General features: G+C 38.7%; 1 protein-coding gene across 16 annotated transcripts in view; it reads right to left on the bottom strand.

The window, feature by feature from the left end:
- Positions 1–1,444: 1,444 nt before the first annotated feature.
- The window catches only part of Mecom (MDS1 and EVI1 complex locus), a 551,859-nt gene continuing 530,774 nt past the window's right edge, over positions 1,445–22,529 (bottom strand). For 11 of the 16 annotated variants that reach the window (XM_021195395.2, XM_029537217.1, XM_029537215.1 and 8 more), the window contains 7 exons: positions 17,206–17,372; positions 16,050–16,127; positions 13,394–13,563; positions 11,302–11,446; positions 7,619–7,855; positions 6,584–6,767; positions 2,727–3,005 (listed from right to left, as the gene is read on the bottom strand). In XM_021195395.2, the coding sequence (XP_021051054.1) occupies positions 2,871–3,005; positions 6,584–6,767; positions 7,619–7,855; positions 11,302–11,446; positions 13,394–13,563; positions 16,050–16,127; positions 17,206–17,372 (1,116 nt within the window). In that variant the 3' untranslated portion in view covers positions 2,727–2,870. Of the gene's footprint in view, positions 3,006–6,583; positions 6,768–7,618; positions 7,856–11,301; positions 11,447–13,393; positions 13,564–16,049; positions 16,128–17,205; positions 17,373–22,529 lie in introns of all 16 variants that reach the window. The other 5 variants (XM_029537219.1, XM_029537218.1, XM_021195400.2 and 2 more) reach the window with 4 other exon arrangements.

Below are 22,529 nucleotides of genomic sequence, written 5' to 3' on the forward strand. Positions count from 1 at the left end.
ACCTTCCTACAATTTGAGAGCATGAACTCTAGCAAATCTCGGAAATGTGAACATTGAAGTCTCCAAGGAAGCTAGCAACACTGGGGGCTTTTTAATTGCATTCATTGCTATTTGTGAGCATAGGTATAGTCTATAAAGTGGCACTTTCCCCAGAGCTCCACCTTCTCACTTGTGTTACTTGTACAGTAAATGCTATAGTCTTGTTCTGTTTCTTGGTTATGGGTGTATACCTTAAGGTTATTTCTTAAAATCCTGTTATTTCTTAAAATCCTGTTTACTTTCTATCATAAAATCTGTACACTAAATCCCAGAATTATATCCCTATAATAGCACTATTTAGAAATTAATCTGATGCTGAATTATATGCAAGAAGCAACCTGAAACCCTTGTTATCCCACGAGAGGCTTGTAGGGTCTCTCACCCCATCACAGCGCTGCACATGTGGCCCTGAGCTCTCAGGAGCAAGGATGTGCATGACAGTTAACATGTCCTCATTTGTACAAATGGCAGCAGAAGAGCCCAAGTTTTCAACAATATTGAAAATTTGAAGAAACTATGTTTGATCCAACATATAAATGAAGGACTTGTCGTGATATACAATGGTTTTGTTATTTTCTTTTTATAATGATATTTTGAATGTGGGCAGAAATTTGAAAGAAACATAGGTGAGATGGCTCAATGGTTTGGAACACCTGCTGTTCTGGCAGGAGACCTGGATTCTGTCTCCAGCACCCACAACAGAAGGCTGACAACCACCTAGAACTCAAGTTCTAGGTGGCCTGATGCCATCTTCTGATCCCTTCGGGTACCAGAAATGTACATCACACACACACACACACACACACACACACACACACACACACACACACAGGTATATGTATACTATATATAATAATCTAATAATCTTAAAAGGAACCTAGAGGAATGAATGGTGCTTCTGTGCTTATGAATTTCAATATTATTTTAAGGAAAACCAAAGGTAGGGTATATATTTCAGTGCTACCCTGCTTCTCCACTGTGTTTAGTAAGTCCCTGGGTTTATACCTGGAACACATACACCAGCCAGAAAAAAAAAAAAAAAAAAAAAAAAGAAAAGAAAAGAAAAGAAAAGAAACCTCAGGAAGCTCCCTAGCGAACATTGTTGCAGGCTGCTCTCTGTCCCGATTACAATGTGTGCTGCAGCCCTGGAGGACCTCCAGAGCTGGGAAGTGGAGCCTGCCTACGGGTCTTGACTTGCACTGTGAGCAAAGTTCACCACAGGCAGCAGAGCTCATTTCTGGCTACGATCTATCACTGTGTCATCTCAAAACCTTACAAGCATGCTTACATTCCCCAAATCTGCTAGGGCATCAAGGTCTTAAACACTGTATCTTTAGATCATTTGGATGCCAGAAGGGAACTAAAATTGCATGAGAAAAGAAAGCAGCACACAGGGGAGTCGTTATTTTTCATGATTTTTGGAAGTCTTTATTTTTTTTTTTTTTTTAGTTGCTCCTCCCACAGTAACGCACTGAAAGGCATAACAGTTTATATTGTACAAAGCATTGGAAGAAAGTACCTCAACTTGCCAATTATTTCCAAATGAGATCACAAACAAAAAGGAAAATCGAAATCTGGTTTTTCGATAAAGGACAAAATAACTGAATAATGTCTGTTATTTACTTCTCTCTTTTTAACATAAGGTCAGGAACACTTCATTTTACAAATAGGATTAACATGAACATAACATCATCGCACAAGCTTGCAGACAACCAGCATAAAATATGGGGTACAGTTCTTAATCAGAAGGATCATGCTTCCATGAAAGAAATTATAATCATTTATACAATTGAATCGATTTCAGTATTACAAAAACTAAGTTGCATCTATTTGTATTTAGTTCATTAAAAAGGAAAACAAAACAACAACAAAAAGAAAGGAATGTTAAGAAAAGCCAAACACTATTGGGCACTCCCATACACAGGTCACATCACCTTGGTCCTTGGAATTCAGAAAGGGGTGTGCCTCAGACATCATAAAATAGTGGCTGACGGGAACAGTGCTCTTTTTGATCAACAAACCATAGTTTGCCAACAAATAAATACATGATACACACAACACACAAAAAATTGAAACATTAAAAAACAGTGACATGATTGTCTAAAATTAAGATGTCATTACAAGGATTTGGCAAACATTGTATTAGTGGTACAGCGGTACTGGTGATAAACAGGTTATGTCACCGACTTAACCTCTCTGCATGAGCATCCATAGTTTACAATATACACATACCTTTTTTCCCCCCTAGTTTCAAACAATGTACTTAAGAAGGCCAAAGTTAAGGGGGTGGGGGTGGTGACAAAAACTCCTGCTATCACTTCCTATAATCATTGCGCATTTCTTCTGACTACTTCCATCTGCAAAGGGTTAAATTACATAAAACTTTAAAAAGGAAAAAAAAAATCTGGTAGTTAGAAGCCACTGTTCCCGATCAGATCAGGTGATCTTGTAGAGTAGAGTTTGATTTCTATGAAGTGTCCATTTATATCAATGCTGCCATTTCAACTGCTCCTCTCAGCCACCCATGCCCTGCGGCAGGGGAATGAAAGATGCCTTCCCCGGTGAGGTTTTCTTTCCCCTCCAATCATTTTAGATTAATTGATCATCCAGAAGTCAGCAGCTGCCTTGGCTGTGCAAAACAAAATATTGAGAATAAATAGCTTCCTTTTTTCTCTCTCTTTCTTTACTCGTTCAGTTTAAGGTCACCAGACTTTAAATGCGTGACCCTTCAGGGTTATAAGGCATTCTGCTCAGCAGTCTTGTAAATAGTTCTGTATGAAAGAGCCATGCTACCGTTGGACTTGGTCCCACTCTGGTCAACCTTGACAATGTCATACATGGCTTATGGACTGGATGGCACTGGATTCTGCTGCAGCCCTTGCCATGCTGTGCCACATGTTGGAGGAACCGTGGGAGGTGGGATGGAGGGAATCCTTGTCGGACAGTGACAACATCATAGCATATGCCTGGAATGAAAAGGAGAGATTCGGTGAGTGGCATTTGAACAAAAACAGCAGATCTAATCTAAGTAAGATAATCCACAGATATTAGACGTGAGAGCCAGGACGGAAGCACACTTCATGGGCATATTTGGAAGTAGAGCTGTGTTGTTTTTTTTTTTATCAAAATGGCATAAAATCAGTGCTCACTTTAGCCAGACTTATGTAGGGGACGCTCTGACTCTTGCACCTTAGATCCCAGACTTTTGTAGGACAATGATCGCTCCCAGGTCCCTCAACAATATATATCTAGGGCTTATTTCTGCTCAACTTTCAATCTAGTGCCCTTTCTCAAATTCTACTTTGTGCTTAAAATGCCTACGGTAGACACCTGACACCCTTGAGAATAAGAGAGCCCAAGGAAGTTACACCAAGAAAGAAAACAAAGCATGAGGACCCAACAACTTCCAAGCAACCCTTACTCAGGACTCTGCTGAGCAGACGGTGAACAGAAGTGCCCTGACCGGAGGGACACTTTCTTCCCTGTGATCATGCCAAGTTCCAAATAACTGTTTAGAGATTCCCTCACCATTGCCAAGTAAAATATTCAAATGAAGTGTTTGGTCTTGACTTGTGAGTGAACTTTTCACTGTTGATTTGCTATTGTAGGTCTCATCCATTGCTAAACTTGCTTGTCAAAATGCTGTTGAAGTGGAATCATTAAAGTCCTGCCAGAGACATTCCACTGTCTGTAAACAAAGACAAATGCCTCTGTTGTTCAGCACAATTTCGTCTCAAGGAGTCATGCTGAGACATGTGGCCAGCCTGTGGTTTCTTCTCTCACCATGGCATTTGGTCAGATTAAGGGCCAATTCTGATTTGCTGGATCATTGCTCTCAATGCACATACTTGTCTTTTTTATGTGTGTGTGTGTGTGTGTGTGTGTGTGTGTGTGTGTATGTGTGTGTGCATATGCACATGTCTGCACATGAGAGTTACATGTACACATGATCACACACATGTGTTTATGTTGAAACTAAAGGTTAGCATTGGATATTGTTCATCAGGCACGGTGCAGCTTATGTTTTGAAACACAGTCTCTGCCTGGTCTCGAACTCTCACCGTCAAGGCTAGCTGGCTGGCCTGTGAGCATCAGAGACCCTCCTTCCACCACAGTTGGCTTTCTGTCCATGAGTTCTGGGATTCAAACTCATGTCCTTATGCATACATAGCAAGTATTTTAATGACTAAGTCGCATTTGGTTTTATATATGAGATTTGCCTTCTGAGTTTACACAGAAATCTCAGTGTTTAACTAATATTGCTTAACCATGAACTCTACTGCCAGGCACTGTGCTAACTAACTAAAGAATTAAGTACAGATAATACAGATTACTGGTCCTTTGTGGTGACCTTGGGGAAGTCACTGTGCCTCTTGAGCTTTAATTCCCTTATACAAAGTAGAGACAGCCATAAAATATAATAGTATTGTCTCTGGTGGTTACAGAGTAAACATAATACTTCAGTATGCTCCATGAAAATTGGCACCAGTCAGAAAATTAGTTGTTTTAGAATATAATTTTCCTCAAGGAAATTCCCACGGCAAGATAAGGTCACTATTTTGTTGATCAATGACTTTGGATTCGATGACTATAAAATTACAGAGTTAATACATAAATGCTTGAGAGAAGCACTAGAAAACTATTTTTAAAATATGACACAAAGTGTGTGCTCTTTGGTAATCAGTTGATGACTGAACACGGAGATTAATGTCCAGTTCCCCAGAGCCAGTTGTCTGGTTCAGACAACTGCTGAACCAGAGAATGAATGAATGAATGAATGAATGACAAGTGAATGCATAAAGAGACTCTTGATCAAGTTAGTTTACACAACTATTTGATAGAATATCCATATATACACATATATGTATATTGAAGTAAAAAGAAAAAAAAAACACCAGCTTGTTTACACACCCTTATATTTATTGTGATGCTAACTGTTGCCATATCTAGGCAGGACATTAACCTCAAAACGTGAGCCCTTAGAGGCATGCCACAGCCATTGTCTCTTCATCCTCAGACCCTTTGGTATTCTTTCATATAGGATAGTTTTGATAGCTATTATGTGTTTTACAGTACTTGGGGAGGAACCACTAAAAGAAAGAAAGCTTGGCTCTTCTAGGAATCTCTGACAGCTGGGGGAAAGGGATTTATTGAAGCCACCACTTCTTACAGATAGCACTAAGTGGCTCTGGGTGGCTCAACATTAACATTAGAAACTGGGAAGTCATGTTTAGCCCATCCTGTCATAATAAAAAGGGAGAGAGAGAGCTCTCTCTCTCTCTCCTCTCTCTCTCTCTCTCTCTCTCTCTCTCTCTCTCTCTCTCTCTCTCTCTCCTGAGACAGGGTTTCTCTGTGTAGCCCTGGCTGTCCTGGAACTCACTCTGTAGACCAGGCTGGCCTCAAACTCAGAAATCTGCCTGCCTCTGCCTCTCAAGCACTACAATTAAAGGCGTGAGCCACCACCACCTGGCCGCCCTTTTGTTACAATGAGAAAATGGTGTCCATCCTTAATCTACATGATTCTGCCAAGATGATATAAGCTGTAGAAACCCACTGTGTAGATGATTACTGTCTGTATCCACTTTAAAAAGAACATTATTTTTCTATTCCATACATAATATCACATACTTTTATTGAATGTATTGAATGTAAGGATTGCAAATGATTTCTATTATTTTATCCTTCTGCTATAACATGCCCCACATCTATAGTCAAATTGACATGATGATCAGCAATCACAATAGATATTTTTTTTTACTGTATCATTGTTAAGACCAACCCAAAACATCTCAAAGAATTTGTATCTAAATCTACACGTTAATATGGCCCACTTGTTATGAAATGCCATGGCACCTCCAAAATCTTCTAAGATTTTATATGTATATATACTGACTCCATTTATCTTTTAACAAAAGAACAGAGGCTCTTTTATTGGTGTTTATGAATCCTTGGTTGGGATGATTTCTAGTTGCCATAGGCTGGTTGCTCATTAGTCAGGGGTAATCACTCACTCAGTAAAAACTCATAGGCTTTACTTCCAGATATGTCATTAAGTTGGTGCAGATCTTTTTATTTCTGGCCTCAATTTAACCCTAAACTCTGGAGTTCATTATCTGATGGATAATAAATGAACCAAACATAAGAATTCACTAGATGCAGCAGAGAGAAAAATGATCATTTCAGAACACAAGTATCCAACAGAAACTAAAGAGACAAAATGGTCAGAAAACAATCCTGAGCTAGAGAATCTGAAGGAAAGTTGTGTGTACTCCCAAAACAGAGGGGGGAAAGCTAACAATAGACCCGTGGCAGGGTCAGGTTTGTCATGGAAGTTTCAGGGCAGAATACAGTTTACATGTCAATGGTTTCGTTGGTTACTTTTGACACTGATCATAGGCAGAGCAAAACCAGGAACATCATCAACCAAGCGCCCAAATCTGCTTGGCTTCTAGAATGCTGCAAGGTGACCGCATTTGCTTATGTTCATCAGAGAGATGCACGCTTGCATGCGGGGTCCCGCGGTGTGGACCACAGCAGTCTGTACCTGTGATTTGGACTTTCTGTGTAACGGCTGTTTAAGCTCCTCTGGCACATGAGAAGAACTAATGGAGGACAGCTCAGCGTCAGTGTATTGATTCTCTTCCATTTCCCTCATTTTGAGGCTATCTGTGAAGTGCCTTATATGATCTAGAGCAGAAAGGCCAGATTTATAGTCTTCCTCTTTATACCTAAAATGAACCAACGGGAAAGCACAGAAATTGGGTTTTCTTAGGCAGATTTTGCTTTTTTTTTTTTTTTTTTTTTTTTTTTTTTGTCTCATCAAGTCATTTTCAATTTTATCTTAACAGCTGTCAAACTTCATATTGCATTTGTTGTGTCAAGTAGCATGCAATAGTCACTAGATTAAAAATAATTACAAATACCATATCTTGATATTTTATTGACTAAATTTTAATATTTTATTGACTAAAGCCAAGCATATATCTAAAGTAAAGTCAATGACATATTAACTCCACAATGTGTGGGAACAGAAGTCATACACTTAAAAACTTCTCTTAAAGTAAAGTCATTTATGAATATATTCAGTCAAGATACCTTATCATCACAGAAATATAATATTCCCTTCACTTTAACCATTCATTGAGTCTTTCCAATAAAAAATTCTATCATCTGTAAAATTTATCTTAAATCTCTTGAGTTAAAATTGTAGTAGATTATTGACTAGACTCAGTCATGATGAAATATCTATTTTTTTTTTCTGAAGTTCATACATAGAGCCTCAAAATTAAGTACTTGTGTAATCTCCACTCATCCTTCTTGCCTTGGGGTCACCGGGGTTCCACAAATGCTAATGTATTTACTTGCTTGCGGATCCTGTGCCCTGCCTCCTCATTTTCCTCTATGTAAAACTGATGCACTGTGTGTGCCTTTCCCAGGTCAAATTGAACGTTCATGGTTTGTTACTTCACAAATTCCCCATAATCTAACACATTCTTCCAGTAGCCAAGCGGAGCAGGAGGAATTCGCACAACAGTCCCCCATGTCTGTCCCTCCGCTTGCCACTTTGCAAGGCACTCACCTCACTGGGGACGCCTTACAACTCATCTCCAGGGCCCCAGCTTCTTCATAGTCATCCTCCGGGATCTCCTCATCTAAACTAGTCATCCCCAGCTCCTTTCTGGGTTTTCCGGGAATATCATTGTCTTCATCCTCCTCATCCAACAACACTTCATCTTCTACTTCTTCATCATCCAATAAATCTGAATTTTGGCTGGTTGCCAAAGCCTTTTCATCCTTGAAGTGACTGCCATTCATCCTTTCAAGAGCATAAAGAGTAAGCAGACCAATTACTGGCTTGATTTTTAAACACGCCATTAGCACATCTCCCTAACAATAGTTTAAACCGTCGATGCTTACAAAAGAAATCTGTATTGTGTGTGCCTCATTGCAACCTTGGGAAAATAATGTAATTTCACAAAGGGGCGACACAAAGAAAAAAAATAATTGGCTGATTATTTGGACTACAAATGCAGCCTTTGGCAGAACAGGAAAAAGAGCCCCAGTCTGATTTCTTATCACTGCTGATAAATGATACGGTGTGTGCAATATACAAGCACATGAATGTTTTCTCTGCATAATGTACATAATTACCATTTAAGTACCCACCATTTAAAGTAATTGATTTCTGGAAAACATATATCCCTGACCAATTATGACAGACAACAGTTTAAACACACACACGCACACACACACACAAACACACACAAACTGAATTTAAGACTCCAAACACAATGTGAAAGGGGCTGCCAGGGAGTAACGTGTATTCACTGCTCCTGGATGACAGGTATAATCTTTTCCTCTTGGGCACGACACTCAAGCTTGGAGTTATTGAGAGCCCACTTATCTTGGCTCCTTCTAAATGATCTTAAATTGTCTAACAGCAAAAGAGTTCTTTGTTTTCCAGGAAAACACAGAGAGGGTGTATCAACTAGAAATTTAAATGAGCTAACAGCTCTTGAAACTGACTTAGCAGCCACAACTAACAATACAAAGTATCGCTTTTTAAATTAAAGTGTCCTCCATATTTCTGCTTACATTTGTAAGAATTGCTATAGATGACTCAAGTGTAACTTACTATACAAATTCCATCTATGGAATTTGGAGGCATGTATGATGCTAGAGTTGTGATCAGTATAAACAAAATGTGGATATGTTCTGTTATAAGACTCTAAAAATGACATAATTACAAATTCTTTTTAAAAGGGCGTGCCTTTGAAACATACATGAACAGGGAAGGTGACCAGGCTAAGAATATGTTAAGATATGAACCCTCATAGGCACTCATGCATCCAAGCCCGAGGTCCCCCATAAGCTTTTGTTTCCATGCTCCTCTATCTAGTTACTGTATCAGAAATGCAGTCTTCAGTTATTGATGTAGACAGGGATTCTTATTTATGACATGAAATGATTTTTGTTTTAGTTCATGAAAGACTAGAAAGCATATGCAGAAATTCCCACATAAAAATATGTCGACCTTAATGTCTAGATTCCCCATAAATAAACAGATACATGTATGAAACTGCCTTGCAAATGATGCAAGTGCCAAGTACAAACGCATTTGACCAGACAAAAGTAACATCATTATTGAACATTTTATACAACCTCTCAACCTCTTTTACCAAAAAGAATGACGAAAACATATTTTTTTCACAGACATAAACTATTAGTTCTCAGATATACTGCCAACTTGCTAGCTTGAATGGATGGAAATTGTTACTTTAAAAAAAAAAAAAAGTGAGAAAGTGAAAGAAAAAGAACAAAAGAGACCGTGGATGAAAACCAAAAACAACAAAACCCGGCACGATTAAGAAAACCTATTTGTTAATTATGCTTTCAAATATGGCAATTTATTGGGATAAATTATTCATCAAAGGTAGCCTGATAGCTGCTGAGACTGGCAAAGTCAAGTGACTCAGCTCTCTACTTCTCTGTTTAGACATGTTGAAGCCAGATGTTGCAGCTGTGCAGCCTCGAAATCACCAGTTCTGAGCTATCAATTTTGAATAGACTTTTCAGAACCCAAATGGTGATTTTAGTAGTACTTATTTGCATTACTGAATCAGATTTTAAGGGGTATATAATGTTTGTTACTAGCTCCATTTTGTACTGCTGAACCATGGCCCTGTCTTAATCACACACACACAGAGAGAGGGGCAAGTGGAGGGACCGGTACATCCGACTAGGAAATGCTGTCATTCTTACAACTTCATAGACGCCCCAAAACATCTTCTTTCTCTTTTCCTTGGCTACAGTTATACAAAATGAAGAACTCGAGCATTGGCTTGCCTTGCTGTTATTTTGGTTAGAGCATTTGTTATCTGAAGTGAACTTCCTTGAAACACAATCTGAAATGATTAGTCTTGGCTTTTACCAGCATACGAAATTAACCGCACCGGCACATAACCCTTCTCTGTTTAAAAGTCATGGAATCTTCACCAATTAAGTTCACAATATTTAAAATATTCCAACTTAATAGGCTATGGTCAGAGGAGCATAGTTCTTCAATACCAGATATTTAGTTATAACTTAATGATAAAGAAAGTTATACATAAGAAAAGTTTGGGTAAAATACCATTTCATTAACTTTACATACTCAGTCAAATGTAGATGAATGAGCAGTTATCAACAGTATTAGCTTCTCCTCTATTAACGTGCTCAATCCAGATGCTGATATTAGATCAAGTACAGCTATGCCCACCAAAGCTAGTACCCCTGCCTGTTTGAGAGTAATAATAAATAATAAAAACACAGGGAAATAACTGGATATTAATTGGAAAGTTCTCAAATAGCTTTTGGAAAAAACATATTGGGCTAATCAATGTGTAATTCATATACAAATTGACCCTGATATATAAAAAGAGAGATAGGCAAGATGGAGGCACACCAAGAAATGTGTCATGGGTTACCTGTTAATACCATATGAGACATAGTAAAAGCTTACAATGGCCAGTGGTTCAGTTGAATCCCAACAGTGAGTTTCCTTCTGGCATTTACATTTTTTCTTAAAATAAATTATTTAACTGCCAAGATAAGCAGAACTACCTGGTAGTGACATGGGCTGCAAAACCAATACCCCAGGTTACAACTCATCAATTACTTACATGACTTCTGGCAAGTCATTAACCTTTGATGTCCCCAATCCTTTGCTGATAACATTGAAGTCACTTTCATGAGGTCATTGTGAAAATTAAATTAACTAATATGGAGCTGAAGAGATGGCTCAGCATCTAAAGTACTGGCTGTCCAATCAAGATGACAAAGGTTGGGGTCCCCCAAACCCACCTAAATGCTGGGTGGATATGGGGGCCCAGAAGACAGAGACTAAGGATGCTGGGAACAAGCTGGCTAGCAAAATTAGCAATTATCAGTAAGCTCTAGGTTTGACTGAGAGACCTTGCCTCAATGAATAAGGTGGAAAAATAATTGGGGAAGATGCCAGATTTTAACCTCAGGTTTCCACAACATATGTACAGTTGTGCATGGGATTCCATACACATGTAAACATACACACAGGCACTCCTCACACACACACACACACACACACACACACACACACACACACACACACATGATAAAGAAAAAATAATTAGCTAGTATGTGTAACATTATATAACCATATTCAAAAAGCACCAGCCACCAGCATCAGTAATAACTGTAGTCCCCGGCACATGCGTACAGAAATGTCCTCAAGAACTGTTTTACCTCTCTTCCATGTTCCGAGGAGACTGGCTACCATGGTTACTGTTCCCGATGAAATTGCGTATCTCCGTAAAGTAAGCATCTTCTTTGTCATCCAGGATCGCGCCTGCGCTTTCTAGCTCTGAATGGGGCGAGGATGTTGCGGTACCTGAGTGGGAGAGAGAGCTTCGGTGAGAAGATGGCTGCTCACCCCTGCTCATGGCAACTTGGCTAGAACTTCATTCTGCAGGAACCGAGCAGTACCATGTCTTAAAACTTATCCTTTTCAATGTGAGGGAGGACTAGCAACTGTAACTCTCATGCGTATAAGAGAGCCTCTTGAGAGTGTTCTGAGACTCCAAGATCAAGAATTATAAACTGCCAAAGCGCTCATTTCTTACTTCCTTGTTCTTATCTTTCGGAGCACTGGAGTATGTTTATTTGTATAAGAAGATAGGGTAAGATAATACAGAAATTTTATATGCCAATTCTGAGGTCACACACCACACTTAGTACTGGTTGTAATCAGCACAGGTCTGCTGTTGCTGTGCTAAAGCGTGTGAGAAAGTGAAGGGCTGAAACCACCCCTTACAGTCAATACTGCGTTGTGTTACAAGGAGCTGGGCGTAGACTCAGAAACAGCCCAGAGGCTGGCACAGCATGAAGAGGCCAATAATGGATCTGCCTCTTACAGGATGATCCTCAGCCTCCTAGCAAAGCTAGAATCATGGCACCTGTGGCACAGAGCTGTTGTATTGGTTTACATAAACTCACACTGTGGTAAGTACTTCATGTGTTACCATGTCTGGTGCAACCACAGGTTTTATATGGCTTATGCATTCCCGTAATGTATCTACAATTTAATCATTTATTATTACCACTCAGATGACAATGGGAAGTTAGTACTTTCCCACGTCTTAAAGAAATTATCTGGTTAAAAGTCAAAATGAAGCATTCAACATTGGAAAGTATTTCGGTTGGTGGGTGGGTTGGTTGATTTTGTTTTATTTTGTTTTGTTGTTCAAAAGTAGAACTCAAACTCAAGAGCCCAGCTCATGCCAAGTAACTGCTCTACCACGAAGTCATATTCCTGGGCCCCACATTAATTACATTAATAACTTTCTATTTTTCTGAAATAATGTTGATTAGATAATGTAGAATAATTGGTAATAGAATATTTAGCCAATTTTCCTCACTGGATTAGACGTCTAGACCTAAAGTCTAACACTTCAAAAAAATGAGGACTAGGTTTCTGTCTTTAGGGAGATAAATAGTATACATTGTTACCATTCAAGATCATATACAATACTGCTTACAGCTAAAAAGAATCAACAAAATAATTTACTCAAGAAAAATGATTTGGCTCTACTAATCTGTTTCTTTTTCCTTCTCTGAATCCCCCTTTCCTGAGTTTGGGATTCACTCACCAGCCCCCCACCCAGCTCCTTGACTCTTAAAGAATTCCAGATTGTCTATGTATCCCTACAGGAGCAGACAAATGCTAGGTCCTAGATTCCTACTTATCTAACTTCAAAAGCAAAGATCTAGAACCTCTCCTGTTCAACACGTACAGTAGGTTTGCCTCCAAGGAAGGCTGGGGTCTGTAATGGAGTTGCTGCTTATTTGATGTGCGATAAGATTGTGGGACAAAAGTGGAAGATATGCTCATTCTTTACACGTGTCTCTGATCATGTTCACTTCCAACACCTAGTCTTATATAAAATTATCAGAGAGACTGTGTTCTCTAGGTTAATATTCAGGGATTCTGCTGCACTTAGAATATATACCCTGTGAATAGATGAAAAGAGAATTCTTTGCAATTTAGGACGTTCCAACTCATGTATCTGTGCAGACTCTAGGTCATGTCTGTCTTTGCTTGAGATTGCCTGTTGAGATAACCCCAACTGGATGGACATGAAACCTAAACAAGACCATGGAGTTTCACAGACATGTTCATGGGCAGCTGCCTTAGTCACGTGTTTCAAAACCTCAAGGGAAATGTGGTATGAACTTCCAGACGACTATCAGATTTTAGTGTCAAAATGGAATGGAAGACGAAATTACACAATACAAAAACATAAGTCATCTTTTCCCCATAACACCACTGAGGACCCACCAGACATGTTCCCATTCTCATGTTTCTTCAGGTGTCTGTCAAGGTTGGTTTGTTGACCAAAACATCTGTCACATAAGTGACACTTAAATGGCTTCTCCTTGTTGTGGATGTTGCGCACATGTCGCTGCAGGTTGGAGGAAATGCTGAATGATCTATCACAGTATTTGCATCTGGAAAGTAAATACAGACACAGTGTTGCAAACACATTAGAAGATATGGCACAAGGCTTGCAGACAGGAAAGCCAAAATAACACTTCACGTAGGAATAGTAATTTATACAGGAAGAATGCAATTCCAGGAGACTTGTATCCCAATGTATCAACTTGTATTAAACTGTTACCTCAAATCAAGCTTGTACTTCAAGAATTCTTAAGGACTAAAACAGATGCAGATACTCACAGTCAAACATTAGAAAGATCTCAGGAACACTTATGGAAGGGGTGGGGGAAGGATTAAAGGCCCTGAAGGGGATGGGAACCACACATGAAGACCAACAGAGTCAACTAACCTGGACCCCTGGAAGCTCTCAGAGTCTGAGCCACCAAGCAAAGAATATACACGGGCTGGACCGAGGTCCCCAGCACATATGTAGCAGACAGGCAGCTCAGTCTTCATGGTTGTGCTGTCTGTGTCCTCAGAGGGAGGGGATGTGCCTAATCTGGCAGACACTTGATATGTCAGGGTAGGGGGAATTCCCATGGGGGCTCACTCTCTCAGAGGATAAGGGGAGGGACTCTGTGAAGGAAGGGAGCAGTGTTTGGGGTGTTGATGAATAAGTCAATTAATTGATAAAAATTATGCATACATTGTCTAATGTTAGTCTTCATGACAATAGGAGCCAAAAAAAGCTTTGAAATCTGATATGAGGTAAAAGCCCAAAATAGAAAGTCCAGCCTGGGAACTGAACTTCACAGAGCACACTCACCACCTTCAGATCTGAGTTCTTATTTTCCTTCTTTTGTAAAACGGAAAAGGTGGACACAACATTTGAGATTTCCAGCTATGCAGATTCTAGTTTGTGTGTTTTTACCCACATGTACAACAGCAGTACATCCAAAGCAGAATACAACTACTGCATCTGATACAGAATGACCGGAGCATGACATCACAGATGCTGCATCTGGTACAGAATGACCGGAGCATGACATCAGAGCTGCAGCTTGGGATGGCATTCAGCCACAACGAAAGTGAATGAAGAAAACTTTCCATTTAAGCAGAATTCCTGGTAGATGGAACAGTCTCTAAAGGGGGGTTTACCTAACATTGGACATTGTTCTATAGCTTGGAGATCTGTTTTACCAAATTCATTTTGTCACATATAAAGTGGAAGTAACATTTATTCATAGAAACAAGGGACTCAAGAAAAACACAAATTTCCAGAGCTTCTTCTAAAACATCAATTATCTTTGAATGAGCATAGGCCTTTCTATGTTTTCATTCTCTCCTTTTAAGATTTACATGTTTCATTAAATGCAAATACAGGAGAGAAGATATGTGCCCGTGACTAAAAGTGACTGTGGAATCCAGAAGCATCAAATCCCCCTGAAATGAAACTCCAGGCATTATGAACTGTCCCATGACATGCGGCTAAGCCCTCTCTCATGCCCTTTTATTTCATTCTCATGTTTATAAACAATAACTTTGAAACAAGATAAAATTTTTATTGCAATGAAAAAAATTAGTGTTCAGGCCAACATAATTATACTAATCACACATTCCTTAAGAACTGTAAAGGACAAAAAAAAAAAAAACCCTATAACATTGCTTAAGATACATTCTATTCACTCTTGGAGCATTCCTAACCTGAATTCTAATACTGGGGGCAAAGTATTACACTTTAAATAATGAGTTGCACTTTAAAACTAGCCATGGTACTATTTTCACTGTATTGTAAGCAGTGATGTTACAGTTACCTGGGCCCTGTCTGTAGTTTGGTTAAATTTAGCATTTTACAGAATAAGAGACTATTGATGAGCCTGGCATGGTGGCGCATGCCTTTAATCCCAGCACTTGGGAGGCAGAGGCAGGTGGATTTCTGAGTTCGAGGCCAGCCTGGTCTACAAAGTGAGTTCCAGGACAGCCAAGGCTATACAGAGAAACCCTGTCTTGAAAAAGAGAGAGAGAGAGAGAGAGAGAGAGAGAGAGAGAGAGAGAGAGAGAGAGACTATTGATAGAACTGGCCCTTTTCCTAGAATATTCTATCTGTTGAATCTCTAAATCTAAACATTTTTTCCTTCTTCTGAGGTTCAAGTTGTTTGTTTCTTAAACCCCCTGTTGAGATCTGTGGACGATGACTTAGTTGTACGAAGGAAGCAGATATATTTGGATGTTAACTCCTGCCAGAGACTCGGGGCTAGAATGACAGCAATTTTAGTGCTCTGAGTTTTGTACACTAAAATGATACTGATTTTTAAAGGTTGCTAATATCTTCTAAATGCATATAGGCTATTAGAAATTACACTAGATCTTGTTGACTTAAAACTAAGAAGTCCTATTTGATGAAGAAAAGACATTCCTAGTTTTGGACCCTAGCAGATATCCTCAAATTTTAGTATACATTTGAATATACTGCAAACTCGTTCTTATTACACCGTGACCTAATGAACATTGAGTATTATAGTATTTATCAAGATATTTAGAAAAACCACTGCCAAACCTGTAAGGTTGCTCTCCTGTGTGGGTTCTCAAGTGCCGTGTTAGGTTCGCAGACCTTGGAAAAATCTTGCCACAGTACCTTTGAAGAAAAGATATTAATAAGCGAGAGTCAGCGCAGCTAACTGTTCCACCACAGCACAGAGTGGTCATATGCTTATCCTCGACTTAATTAATTCTGCATGCAACACATGTCTCTAGCATTTACAATTTGCAACAAAGCCACTCTAAAGTTATAAATAACTCTACAAATAAAGGCTTCACTAGGAGATCTGGTTGAATTTGTTCACACATAAGTGAGTAGAGTATGAAAAAAAAGACTTTAGTCCTGATCACCCCTGTGAGTCTATTTTATTAACTCCATATCTTTACACTCACAAAACTGAATCAGAGAAGAGGGGGGAAAATGACAAGCATTTGTGAATCTAGTTTGATGCAAACATATGTCAACTCATTTTACAGCTCAGACACAGTGACATCTCCTAATGCCACAAGTGGTAATGGACCAGACAAGACCCTAAGATTTCAATCATTAAGGTATTTCCATGGAAAGTTGGGTTTGTTTGTTTGTTTCTTTGTTTGTTTTGGAAAGAAGGTGACAGTTTATCCAAAGAGTAGAGAAATTGATGTACTTGAATCGAATAGTACAAATTTGAAAATGGTTGAGAAGTTATTACGCACAATTAGGAAACACCGTGGAAGCATAAAAGAAGCTTTCCTCTTTCCTCAGTGAGTACCAAGGAAAGTGTTAGCCAGCTTTCCCCACGTATGGACCTCATATGTCCTTTGTGAAAAGCTTTATTCAAAATTAGGGCCACAGCGTTTAATAAATATATGGCTTGATTCTAAATGAATGCAGTATTCTACATTTGCTTGAAAATAATTAACCGTGAAAGAAAATTCTTAACTAATCAAGTGAGACAAGTAAATGGGATTTGGACCATGTCTGCTTCTCACACCAAATGGTCAGTGTTAAAATACTTTTTTAACAATAACTTTTTTAAACCACCATTTTTATATATTCACTACATAAAGAGCACTTTGAAGTAGCCGAGATCTATCGTGGCTGCTTTGGGGCATCCACTTAAGATTAATTTGTAAAACAGATGCCGGGCTGTTTTTGAACAAAGGGGAGATGTTGGTGTTCCAGCGCCTCATACCTGCAGGTGTAGCGCTCTTTCCCCTTCCGCAGCAGGTTCTCTGGCAGGGTGTTGGGAGGAGCTCTGAAGCTGAACATGGAGGGCACAGACTGCAGGAGTTCACTGGCCTCAGGTTTCAGGGCGCTAAAGCTTTCTAGCTTTTCTGCCATGTTCTCAATCGCTGACATCTGAAAGGAAGAAACGCGGACCGTGAAGGGTTTGAGATCATTGCTGATCTCTCCCTAATCTACGGGAAGACTTCAAATCTTCTACTTGCAACAGACTCTGAGAGAGACTGTGGGGTTTCAGTGATAACAACAAGACAATTGATGGATTTGAAAAACTAAGGCTTCCAGAATGATGGCTAAACAAACTTTGAATCTTTATTGTTTTTAGTACGACAATAACACTTTAGTAAGATTATTTATATTGATAAATATTTTATCAATTTCATTTGATTTCATTGAAAAATACATATTTAATAATATAATGAACTTTTCTAGCAACGTGTTAATTCATCATTATTTTGAAGTTTTACAAGGTATATAATTAGACCTCATATAAATTTTTAGGTTTCTTTTGTTGTTGTTGTTGTTGTTACTTTAAAAAAAAAAGTATTCTGTCATGTATCCAGTTAGTAAATACATTTTTTTTATACTCTGCTAAAAAATAAAAAGAAAAGAAAACCTAAGCTAGGTGCATTCTTCCACAGTGAAATGGTTAGGCCACATCACAGTAATGTGATTTGAGTAGAGGAATATCACACAGAGATAGTAAAACCAAGTAAGACTTTATGTAATTGACAACACTATGCTGTCAATGAGAAACTGAAAACTTTAGGGAAAGATGCTACCCAGTATGCATAAGTAATTAAGATATAAGAGCCATGGTGTTCAATGAGAAGAACTGACAGCAAGAAAGAACATAAAGTCTTCAAAGTCTTAAGCAAAATGTATGTCATTCAGAAACAAAAGGTCAACGTGTAAAAGTTGTATTCCTTAAAGTTATGTTAAATTTTAAGGGGGATCATATACAAGGGAATTTGATGAAACAATCTTTTATTCTGAACAGATCCAGTTTAAATGAATTTATGGTGTCTTCAGATAATGTCCTGTGGAATGGATATTATCATGTAAGAGAGTGGTTCCCACTCCAGGACATACACACTCTCTTGCCAGACTCTAACGGATGCACATGGTTTGCTTACCATCCCTACAATGGCGTGTTTGAAGGACTCGTGCTTAGAGGCCCTTAGTTTCTTCTCATTAGTTTGGCTTTTATTGCCTATGATTTTGTGCATTCTCCTTTTTCCTGCAGCTTTCCTCAAATGCAGTTTCCTTGGTGCATGCATTTTATTGGGGAACTATGCACTACAACATTTTGAACAAACACAGCTAACATTCAAGCCATCTTGTTCAGTTAATTTGTTTTTCAGAGTGCTAAATTACCAAAGAAATACCAACTAAAAGTATTTCATACACACTCTGCATATGTCTCAAGGAGTTTTGGTGGTAAACACAAGGATCTAGGGAGCAACTGCAAATTCAAACAAGTGGCCAATAAAAAGCACACATTTTGGGTTTTGTTTTGTTTTGTTTTTAATTTTTTTATTAGATATTTTCTTCATTTACATTTCAAATGCTATCCCGAAAGTCCCCTATACCCTCCCCCTGCCCTGCTCCCCTACCACCCACTCCCACTTCTTGGCCCTGGTGTTCCCCTGTACTGGAGCATATAAAGTTTGCAAGACCAAGGGGCCTCTCTTCTCAATGATGGCCAACTAGGCCATCTTCTGCTACCTATGCAGCTAGAGACATGAGCTCTGGGGGTACTGGTTAGTTCGTATTGTTGTTCCACCTATAGGGTTGCAGACCCTTCAGCTTAATGAGACATCAAAAACAGAGAGAGAGAGATGTTTTTTACAGGATCAAGTTAAAAAGGAAACCCAGTATGTCTTTTGTTCAAAAGGAAAAGTAACAAGGTATGAATTTTTCTGGACAGACAGCTAGACAGAATACCATAAACTTCACAAGCTAAAGCCAAAATCCCAAATATTATTTTCTTCTCACAAAGAGTATGTTGTATGTTTAATTCTTCAAATGACTATTCATGTCCTAGTTAGCTCTCTCTCTCTCTCTTTCTTCTTTATCCTGGAACCTGCCCTCTCATTTCATGTCCAGACTCCTAATGCTGGTTACAAATTGCAACGTACAGGGTACCACTGCCAATTTGCCAAGTGTCTTTCATCAAACACAGCACATAAAAAAATATCTCAGAGGAAAGTCAAGATACATTTACTTGCCAGACGACAAATGTGAGCGCATTGGGAGGCAGTGAGGGCTCTAAGCTCAAGGGTTTGATTCATAATCACTCAGCAGCTAAAACATTCTCCACAGATGCAAGTGGACAGCACATTTGTCACTATGAAGGATTTCGACACATACTGATCACAGGGCAAAGAGATGGAATGATGATGCCGGTCGGAGTGCTTGGTGGAAAGTCTGTCCCTGCCAAACACAGTCGTCACCCGCTTCCAGCCAGTGTTAACATATTCAGTTTATTTATTAAAAATCAATTCAGAAATAGTTTATGATGCTATTTTATTTGCATTTATTCCTCCTAATTGTTCCTTGCAGAAAATCATTTTGATAATCTATCTACCATGGAATAAATTATCTGAGTGAAAAATAACCTCTGGTCTGCAAGCTGACAAGCAGTTAGAAGCAAGAGAAGGGCCACAGTGTTCTCACGCATTCAGAGGGCAGGGCGGTGGGTGCGTGCGTGAGGGTTATAAATATTTTATTTATGTACATTTAACATTTGGGTAATGTTTCATTATCTAGTAATTTTAAGTCATTTGAATTTGATTGCTCGCCTTGCGCACACTCAGATCGTGGCAGCAAGGCATCGTGTTAGAAGCAACCTACACACCACTGTTATTATTCTCGGCTTTCATCTCTAGCACACAGAAACTACAAGTCCTTTGAGTTGTTTGAGAGCAGTTGGCTGCTGAGAAATGCGTCTCGCTTTAGGAGCTGCTAATAGCTAGATCCTTTTGGAAGAAAGATCAGTGTGCTTGCATCACCTCCAACAGTTTCGATGTGGGAAAAGCATCAAGAAGTAAGAAAACAATGGATATGTGTGTAGACTGTAGACTCTTTATAGTTAACATTTTTTAGAAGCCAATATCAGACTTCCCACAACNTAATTTGTCTTTGAAAAGGTCCTGCTTTTGATATCATTTGTTTGTGTTCTTACTATTTTAATATGAGTGAAATGTTAATAATGAATTGTTTAAAGTACAGTATTTCAGTTAATTCCATGTATAATTAAAAATTTAAATACAAAAAAAAAAAAAAAAAAAGAAGTAAGAAAACATATCACAGACTCAACAGCCACAGGATGACATCTCCAAAGACAGTAGGAAAAAAAAATAGACATTACTCAATCGTTTCTCTTAAAAGCCGCACCTAGCTTTGACTTCTGGGGTCAAATGAAAAGAGGATAAAATTGGGATTGAGGAGAGAAAAGCCGACTATGGAAGCAGAGCAAAAGACAGCTATGAGCATTATAAACACTTGAAAGCATACGCATGTGCATGTACACACACATACTCACACATACACGCATACATCCATACTCATATACAAACATGCACACACATACACACATGCCCACACAGACGCATGCACACACAAATATACATATGCATATAAACACATACTCTCACACATACACATATGTACATAGTCACGCAGACACACACACACACAGAGAGAGAGAGAGAGAGAGAGAGAGAGAGAGAGAGAGAGAGAGAGACTGCTCAGCTAGCTAGACACCAAGCTCTCATTCCACCTTCCTTTCCTCTTCATGAGATTCTCTCTTGCATCACTCGCTCTCAGTCAAAGTGACTAAGCATCCCTGTTTGAACAGATAGAGGAAATTTATACAACATGCACTTGGTGCTTAGTCTAATCTAGCAATTCTGTGACCAATGCTGATCAGACCCATACCTTATTGGGTTATTTAATATATGAGTTTAGAAACTTCAGCTTTCTCCTTCTATCTGGTCTGACATGATATTCCTCCAGAAGAAACATATCTTCTCTCTCTTATATAGAAATAGTGCATTGTGACATTGATTTTAAAGTCTGACTTTATATGTATATATTTACTTACTTATTTATTTATTTTGGGTTTTTTGTTGTTGTTGTTGTTGTTGTTGTTGTTTTAAGATAAGATTTCTCTGTGTAGCTTTGTCTGTCCCGGGACTCGCTCTGTAGGCCAGGCTGGCTTCAAACTCATAGAACTCAGCCTGCCTCTGCCTTTCTAGTGCTGGTATTAAAAGGAATAGGCCACCACAGTCTAGTGGCTTGTTATTTTTAAAAGTCAAGATAAAATTAGATTAATATAGTAGAATATGGCTAGCTGTAATTTGTATTACTTAATTAGGACAAATCCAATAAAAAGGAAACTGAGATACAATTAATAAAAATTCAGGGAAACTGAAGGAAAGAAAGTACCCACTGTATGTTCTGGTAGAATATTGTCATATGACCCATTAATATCTTCAACTAATCTAAGATCAGCAAATGAGAGTTTTTTCCAATAGAGTATTAATCATATTTGCATATATATAATAGTTGTTGATAGTATCTACAGCCAGATGTCTGGAGAAGGAAGTTATTTCTCTCCCTTCCAGTCCCTAAGAGGCTATTAACTTTATACTGACGCAAACGATATTAGACTCAATTCCCTAGCTCCTATACCAAATTGTATCTATCTGCCTCAACAAACAGCTGAGTAATTAAAAATAAAATTCACCAACATGGATGTAAGTGCTTAGCATAATATTTATTATCTGAGTGCCAATTACTCAAGTCCTGGAAAGTTTCTCATCAAAACTATTAAAGTGACAACCTGATTATGGGAAATAATATATCTGTCCAAGCACACAATGAATTATGAGAACTAGTGATTCCCAATCAGATTGCATATGACTTTATCATAAAACAACTAACTATTCATAAACAACAGGATGGGAAAGTTCATGGAGTCAGTAGATTTCTATATTTGTTTACTTGATAATCTTGAGAAACCTCAAAACCATGGTCATTTGAGGGAGAAGTAAATACTCGTATTTTATGTTTATCTCACTGGTGAATCAAGTTCAACAGTCATGATGACAAAATCACTGAGAGGTTTTTGGACATCGAGAATCGTAAGCCCGCGTCTTCAGTATTTATCACAAGTATCAATTTTATAACACAAGTGTAAATCGCAGCCTTGAAAACTGACTTGGTGGAACGGAGTCTTTCCAGACATTGCAGTGGTAAAGCAGAGAG

The sequence above is a fragment of the Mus pahari genome, chromosome 4 (assembly GCF_900095145.1).
Source record: "Mus pahari chromosome 4, PAHARI_EIJ_v1.1, whole genome shotgun sequence".
Classification (NCBI taxonomy): Eukaryota; Metazoa; Chordata; class Mammalia; order Rodentia; family Muridae; genus Mus; species Mus pahari.